We start from the raw sequence: 8,942 nt of genomic DNA, 5'->3' as shown, positions 1-8,942 counted from the left end.
TATGGAGGGGGCACGAGGGGTTATTATATTTAATGGGGGCTCTGGTGGTCATTATGCTAAATGGAGTGTCAATGGGGATCATCATACTAAATGGGGGGCACTGGGAGTCATTATACTGTGTAAGGGGCCCTCACGGTGTGATGAATGACCCCCCAGTGGCCCCCTCACATACCTATCATTGCAGGGGAGCTGGTGGTCCTGTCATTCACTAACCGCAGCTCCCTGCGCTCCTTCTCTCCTCCGGCCCGCTGCAGCAGTGAGCCAGGCCTGGAGGAGAGAAGGAGATGTGCAGTGATGTAGCTAGAACTGACTGGGCCCCACAGCAAATTTTAGTACGCCCCCCTCCCCCCAATGTGTGTTCACATCACGTTTTTCCTATCGGTTTGATGTATACAAATGTGCAGCACTCCACGTTTTTGTATCCTGCAGAGTCAAGTAAAAAATGCATACGTTAACGTATATGTTTTTTTACAATGGAACTGTATGGTAAACGGACGCCACTGTGCGGCATCAGTCTGAGGATTGTATGGTGACCGGACGCCACTGTACGGCATCAGTCTGAGGATTGTATGGTAAACGGACGCCACTGTACGGCATCAGTCTGAGGCATCTGTTAACACATAAATTTTTGGTATGCATTAAATGGATGGCACAAATGGGATGTGAACCCAGCCCTAGTGTCAGAATAAGCCCCAGTACACAGCGGAGCAGCGTGGCGGAGAGGGGAGGCCACCATGTACTGACAGAGCGCTACCTGGTCCTGGTGGTCGGGGATTAGGACTATGCTTCCGAAGGATCATTTTCTACTGGGAAATACAGGGCACAGTATAATACACTAGAATCTATATACTATAAAGATATTAGCCCTACCCCCGAATAATAATACAATTAGGGGGTCATTTATTATATAGAAATACGTCTATATTAGGCATATTTCTGACACAGATTGTGGCGCAAAGGTCCTTAGCACCGCAATCTGTATCTTTTCCCGCTCATGTCAGGTCTAAAAAAAGTGGTGTGGGCATGGAAGGGGATACAGTTATGGCCATGCAGTTATTGGATACCACCGCCATACAGTGATAACACCGCCATACAATGATAAAACCACCATACAGTGACCGGATAAAAGGGTATAAGAGGGCACAGTACAGGGTGTGGTAAGAGGGCACAGTACGGGGTATAAAGGGGCACAGTACGGGGTGAGAGGCACAGTACGGGGTGGGGGGCACAGTCACATGACCCTGTGACGATAGAAGGTCCTTATGGTGAATGCTGTTCAGATGCCACCATAATGAGAGGCAGAGGAGTGAGACAGGGGTCCTGGATGGACAGGAGGGGTGGACACAGCAAGTAGGTGGAAGGGGCTCTGAGGGGGATTCATACAAGAAGTAGTGGCAGGAGGTCTGTGCAGGGCAGCAACAGGATAGGAGGGTGGGACAGGAGCTCTGGATACATGGGGGAGGAAAGGAGACAGCAGGGGCTCCATGAGGATGAGATAGGACAGGATATGGGGCGGGGACAGGTGTCATGGAGGCAAACTGCTTAATGAAACAGTAACACAACTAAATAGAATGAAGCAGCAGCCGATCGAAGAGACCCCCCCCCCCCCTTTCCTTCTATCCCACAGACAAGAGACAGTCACAGTGCAGACTCACTCACAGCTCCAGGCCTCGGTCTCTCTCCTCAGGCAGCATGTGTCCTGTGTAGAGGGGGCGTGTCCTGAGTCTCTGCAGCCCAGGGGGCGTGTTCTGAGTCTCTGCAGCTCAGAGGGCCCACCAAAGGGGTACTGCGTAAGTGAAATGACAGCAGTGAGAGCTCCCATCTGTATTGATCAGTGGGCCCCCCCAGGAGCATTGGGCCCCGGCACTTGCCCGGGGATGCCGGGTTATGACGCCGGCCCTGCCCATGCCCACCACTGTATGCCCTCCGAGACACGGGAGCTCCTGTGCACACTATTAATGCCACTCAGGGACAAATGGCCCACTCACAGACCGCATGTCTTGGAGGGCATACAGTCGGGTGCATGGGCCCTTAGGAAGTAGAATTTCCTGTTTTCCTATGTGTATTCTATGGGCAGACGAGAAACCAGCTAGTCTCCAACCACATGCTCAGAATTAGGGCTGATGCACATGAGCGTGTGTACCCCATGCTGTGGACCGCAAGTAGAGGCCAGCAATGCACAGGTACTGCCCGTGTGCCCGCCGTTTGGGGACCCATTGACTTGAATGGGTGCCCAATCAACAGTCCTGAGCCTTTTCTGTCATATCCATAAAACGAGCAGGAACCCCTTTACGTCTGATATTGTTCTTGCAGAGCCTGTTTTCAACATCATCTATCTTGCAGGGAAATGTTACCGATTGCTCTTTTAAGATGACAGGGGTAGCTGATCCTCTTTCTCCAACCCTCTCCTCCACCTCAAATTCTTTCATTCACTTTCTGCATATCATGTCTTAATAGTAGCATATCCTCTTTGAGGCTGCCCATAAGTGGTTATAGGAAGATTACATTGGGTGACTGCTGCAAAAATATGTCCTTAACTGTGCGGTGCCCCACTATCATTCCTTAAGGAGTAGACTCTGCACTTGCCCAGTAGCCAAGATGGTGTTTGCAGTGCTTCCTGCTCTGGTCCTACAGGCCGTGTTAGGAACCTGCCACTGGCCACCTAAAAGCTCCTTATATGCAGTCTCCTCTGTATCTGCTGCGGCCTGTGAGTAAGGAGCAGGGGTATTTGCATACACTTCAACTCCAATCAATGCTTTCCTCCGTTTTTCAATGGTGATCGTACCATGTTGTTTGGCTGACATGGCCACCCGTCCTCGTGCTTTTGGAAGTTGTGGGTCATAGCAGCGGTAGGTCCAGTTTCACATGAGTGTAATGTGGGAGCAGTATTTCTTGGACTGAACCCTTCTGGGGGCCAGGACAAAAGTAGGGGGGGGCAGCTATAACAACGATACATTTACACAAGTATGCTTAGAAATGCTGCGATACTTTACCCAATACCTAAAACCGCAACAGGGAAGAAAAACCCCAATCACTCAGATTTCAACATGTCCTAGCAGCCTGGGGATCTGTGGATGACACTTATGGAGGGGGATCTGTGGATGACACATATAGCATAAGATGCTATAAACGGTATGTGTCATCCACAGATCCACCCCATATCGGTGTCATACCAGGATCCCTCTCCCTATAAGGCCCCATTCATACATCCGAACTTTGTGTAACGGAATTGCGGACCCACTCATTTCTATAGGGCAGCACAACGTGCTGCCGGATACGGAAATGCGGACCCGCACTTCCGAGTCAGCAATTCCATTCCCGAAAAAAAATGCGGACCCGCACATTGCCGCTGTTACGGACATCTGAATGGAGCTTAACAGTGTCATCCACAGAGTGGCACAGATCCCTCCCCCCCCCCCCATAACCGTGTCATCTACAGATCCCCCTCCCTATAACAGTGTCATCTACAGATTGCCTCCCCCCCACCCGTAACAGTGTCATGACATCCACAGACCCCCGATCCCCCTACCTATTACACTATAAGGCTACTTTCACACTTGCGCTTGATTGGATCCGTTCTGAACGGATCCGATCATATTAATGCAGACGGAGGCTCCGTTCAGTACGGATCCGTCTGCATTAATAACTTAGAAAAATTTCTAAGTGCGCAAGATGCCTGAGCGGATCCGTTCAGACTTTCAATGTAAAGTCAATGGGGGACGGATCCGCTTGAAGATTGAGCCATATGGTGACCTCTTAAAGCGGATCCGTTCCCATTGACTTACATTGTAAGTCTGAACGGATCCGCTCGCCTCCGCACGGCCAGGCGGACAGCTGAATGCTGCAAGCAGCGTTCAGCTGTCCGCCTGTCTGTGCGGAGGCGAGCGGAGCGGAGGCTGAACGCCGCCAGACTGATGCAGTCTGAGCGGATCCGCTCCATTCAGACTGCATCAGGGCTGGACGGAGGCGTTCGGGTCCGCTCGTGAGCTCCTTCAAACGGAGCTCACGAGCGGACCGACGAACGCTAGTGTGAAAGTAGCCTAACAGTATCATCCACAGATCCCTCCCCCCTATAACAGTGTAATGACTCATGACATCCACAGACCACAGATCACCCTCCCCACCGCTCACATTTGAACATTATTTCTCTAAGGCTACTTTCACACTTGCGTTCGGGGCTCCGCTTGAAGGCTCTCACAAGCGGCCCCGAACGGATCCATACAGCCCCAATGCATTCTGAGTGGATGCGGATCCGCTCAGAATGCATCAGTCTGGCTCCGCTTGGCCTTCATTCCGCTCAGCAGGCGTACACCCGAACGCTGCTTGTAAGTCAATGGGGACGGATCCGTTTGAAGTTGCAACAATACGGTGCAATTTCAAACGGATCCGTCCCCCATTACCTTTCAATGTAAAGTCTGGACGGATCCGTCTGACTAACTTTCAGACTTAGAATTTTTTCTGAAATATAATGCAGATGGATCCGTTCTGAACGGATCCCATCGTCTGCATTATAGGAGCGGATCAGTCTGTGCAGACACCAGACGGATCCGCTCCGAACGCAAGTGTGAAAGTAGCCTAAACGGTTAAGTAGTAAACACTGTAATCATCCAGGCTGCACTGACATTAACTTTAAAGGGGTTCTGCACTTTCATTTAACTGATGATCTATCCTCTGGATAGATCATCAGCTTCTGATCGGCGGGGGTCAGACACCCGGAACCCCCGCCGATCAGCTGTTTGAGAAGGCACCGGCGCTCGAGCAGCACCGCGGCCTTCTCACTGTTTACCGCCGGCCCACTAACTGTCGTCACGACTAGTATCAACTAGCCTGAAAGCGGCTAAGCTCTGTTTACTTGAATGGAGGTTAGCCGCGCCCACGCTAGTGGATACTAGTCGTAACTCGTGACATCATTGGGCCGGTGGTAAACAGTGAGAAGGCCGCGGTGCTACTGGAGCGCCGGTGCCTTCTCAAGCAGCTGATCGGCGGGGGTCCCGGGTGTCTGACCCGGGACCCCCACCAATCAGAAGCTGATGATCTATCCAGAGTATAGATCATCAGTTAAATTAAAGTACAGAACCCCTTTACCTTTTAAATCAGGAAGATTCAGGGGCAGCCGCCAGCCAGCTCTCCTCTCAGACTCAGATCTAATCTCTCTAGTTAGAATAGAAAGAGACTTAGTCAGTCCACTCAGTCACTACTTGTAAGTTGTACCTTATTATTAAGTTAACCTGCTACACACTGTCACCACTAGGTCAGGCTCAGTCAGTCTCAGTCCAGTCTGTTCGGTATCGGTAGGTTAGGAGGAGGAGCAGGAGCGCCGCCCGCACTGCTGTCAGTAGTCGAATGAATCAGAATCAGCTAGTCTCGACTAGCGTCACACTGAATTATGCACAGCACTGCCACTGAGTATGACTGAGTCTGACTCAACTGGTCAGGTCCTGGGGCCGGGCGGTGGAGACTAGAGAGTGAGACCGCAACGGCACCGAGTCCAAGACTCACAGACCAACTAGTACCAAAATGAATGGGGGACATTTTAGTTGGGGGGCACAGCTTGATGTAGGGGGGGCCGTGGCTCCCACTGGCGACACCACTGCTTCTCCTCTAATGATTTGATACTGTAAATTTCCATCTCACTCCGGATCTACTGGACTTTACTCACATAATGCAGTGACCACAGTTCATTAGACCTACGGTGAGACAGAAATTCACAGCATCACAAATCATTACGATGCTGTGCGTTCACTTCAGAGGAGCAGTGTGCAGCTCCTACACAGAGCACGTTTCGCTTGACTTCTAAGCCCAGAAATATCGAGAATTTCAAGCAATACATTACAGATTATAGTCGATTTACTTACAAAAAAACGATACCTCAATTTGCTCAGCTCGCACTGCAGGATACAGTCCATTTCTCCTCAGCAGAATGAAAAAGTAGTCGAGAATACAGTTATGTACAAAATAAACTTTACTGCCAAGTTTGCACACACAAAAATAAAATAAAAAAAATACAGTCTACAATTTGGGTGGACCACAAGAAATTCACTGTGAATAGTGATCATCCACCCTATCTGGTCCATACACATATTAACCTTTCCTTAGCATAGCATACTGGAAAGCATCCGCTTATCTTGTACATCGAACCTCATTAGATTTTTCACTTAAACAATGGCAGAGCTTATACAGATCATCGGCATACTTCTTATAGACGTGAGCCTGCTTCTACGAGGAGATGTAAACCGGATCAGTCGGCATCTTCCACAGGCAGATAATTAAGTTCCGTCTTTAGTCCTGGCCAATAATTGTTACAAAGCTTCTGAGCATTACGACTATAAATGGGGACAAAGAATCAGAGACTCCTCCAGCTTACAATATATATTTATATATATTATTACACTGCCAAGGCTGTATGGATTTCTCAGGTGATAACCGGATGCACCCATGGATAATCTAGTCCTGTGTCCCCTCGTCTTCGCTGTATTCACTGTCACTATCTCTTCCAGGATGATCAGGCATCTTTTGATGTTCTGTCCCATCGTCTGCTGGCTGGCTATTGCCATATCCTATGTTCTCTGCCTCATCTTTGGTTCCTGTTGAATCCGTATCCATCTGTGGTCCAGGCTCGCTGTCCTCTACCCCCGTCATTTCATCAGGCACTTCTGGTGGATTACTAGGCGTCACTAGTTCCTCTCCTCGCACTTCCTCTGATGCTACCTGACTAATCTTCTCAGGACTTGTATTCTCCTGCTTGTCTTCCTTTGCCAAAAGTGGTGTCGTTTTCTTCTCCTTCTCACCCTCTGAAGGCTCTGCTGTTGCGCTTTCTTTGGACTCTGCATCTGAGGTTTTGGGCTTTTCTTCATTTTGTTGAGGTACAGTCTCTTCCACCTCCATCTCTTCCTCTTGAGAAGGAGCAACATCCTTTTCTGTTCTGCCGGATGGTGGAGGCAAGAGGCCCTGTAGAGATACATACAGACATATCATTAGTGTTAGAGGACCTGATGGCAAACAGACTAAAATAACCATTGTGGATCATGTTTTCTCCAAGAAATGTGAGAATACATTGACAACTTGGTGTTACTAGTTTGGGGTCACGGTCAGATTGTAGGGGCACACCCCACTGTCAATGGGATGGTAGGACTAGTCAATTCATGTATACATTTCGAGATGAAATAACAGGGGAATGGCACAGTGCAAAGTCTAAGAAAAGATGCTCCAGAGAAATATGCAGAATATCGAATTTTGGACAAACACTATTACATAGTCATTTAAGTATGAAGTATAATTAGAACATTTTAAAAGGGGGTTATCTGATTTCTCATTACATTTCTGAAATGCTATAAACTGAGGCGCAACAGCATATCAATACTAAAATGGCACCCTGCTTACTCCAGCACGTCTGTAGAGGCCTCCCTGCCGCCCATCAGTGTCCTATGTTAACAGCAGCACCTCTAGCCACCAAGATGGCAGCAGTCATATGAGTTACCCACGTGTCTGCCTCCCTCTGCTGCGCAGGCACAGATGCGGGCAACAGAATACCCAGACAACAGTCTTTCATACCAGTTTTTAATCTCACGGTAATTTTTTAATCTGTACGATTTCTGGGTGTTTGTAAGGAATGTATAATTAAACTTGAGTTCCTACAATGTTGTGTGGTCGTATTGGTAAGAGAAATGCGTGAACGGAGCCTGGAGGTTTTGAACCTTTAGTATTCATGCCTACTGTCTGTAGATGCAGGGAGCACTGATACGTGGCAAACGTGCTGGTAACGCCCGTTTATGTGGACCGACTGAACAGACATTTATTAACAACAAACTGCTAGTTCCGGATAATTATCGTCCAGCAGAGGGAGACCTGCATTTATATGCAGCAAACATCCCCTCTGTATGGGACGATCGGCCCCATAGAGAATCATCATATGCTGGTTCCCAATAATTGCCCCAAGTCCCAACCAGTGTAAAAGTGCCTTCAGAAATCTTTTATCCGCTATCAGATGACACATCCATTACCTTTTCACTGCAGTGAAGGAGAGAGTCTGAATGTGAAGGTTTTGAAACAGCATTGTGAGCCCTTTCTTATTTATGCAAAGAGATGTCTCCCACGGAAAAGACCCATCTTGCTAGTACCACCGCTTGGAAGTGGCTCCCTATGAGTGGCGCCTAGTTAGATGGTTCTCTTTCTTGGGAGATATCTCTTTGCATATATTTGTTTCCCATGTAGCATTGCCAATAAGTCTTCATACTATGGAGGACTTCCAGTAAGTCTTCATACAGGACTGGTCTCTTTCAGGAGAGATGTTTTTTTTTACTTACTAAGTGGTGGGGCACAGACCCCCCCACTGATGATATTTTACACATATCAGTGAGCCTTTTCTGTAAAGTTGCCTGTGTAAAAGAAAAATCTCCTAGAAAGTGGTGGAAATATTAGAAAAATACCATAAAGCAACTATAAAATATCATCCTACCTACATACAGTTTTGGGTGGGACAATATATTATTGTTGCTTTATGGGATATGACAAAAAAAAGTTAAGTTTAAAAATTTCTACTACATCTTGGGAGATTCAATAATTAGTGGCATGCAGCAGAGGGACGGCCATCTAGCACATTTCTAACCCCTCTATCTATGTGTGTGTGCAACAGAACAGCACTTCGATGTTTGGCAGGAGAGGGTTAAGTCTCTGGAGAGATCCTTGCGGTATACAAGCTGATCTGAATCCGTATGATTGGGTTTCCCTGGGAAGACAGACATTTTCCATTTTCATCTGCATGTGGTCATTAGGATTAGTGCACCCGCAGCACATTGAGACTGCTGTGTAACGACTTCCAGGATTCTGCGGAAAGATTTAGTGCTGAACCGTTGGGGAAAGGCCAAGAACAGGGAGGGAACGCCTGCTGCTCTCTGTCTGTTGTCATGATTACAGATAAGCGAATTTCATGTTATGAAATTCGT

At 48.1% G+C, this 8,942-nt stretch overlaps 1 protein-coding gene across 1 annotated transcript in view; it reads right to left on the bottom strand.

Annotated features, from left to right (window-relative positions):
- Positions 1 to 5,936: 5,936 nt before the first annotated feature.
- The window catches only part of AQR (aquarius intron-binding spliceosomal factor), a 152,103-nt gene continuing 149,097 nt past the window's right edge, over positions 5,937 to 8,942 (bottom strand). Inside the window, 1 exon segment of the mRNA XM_044271905.1 lies at positions 5,937 to 6,948. Coding sequence (XP_044127840.1) covers positions 6,445 to 6,948 — 504 coding nt within the window. The 3' untranslated portion in view covers positions 5,937 to 6,444.

The sequence above is a fragment of the Bufo gargarizans genome, chromosome 11 (genome assembly GCF_014858855.1).
Source record: "Bufo gargarizans isolate SCDJY-AF-19 chromosome 11, ASM1485885v1, whole genome shotgun sequence".
Classification (NCBI taxonomy): domain Eukaryota; kingdom Metazoa; phylum Chordata; class Amphibia; order Anura; family Bufonidae; genus Bufo; species Bufo gargarizans.
Note: the sequence above shows the minus strand (reverse complement) of the source record. Positions and strands in the feature narration are given on the sequence as shown.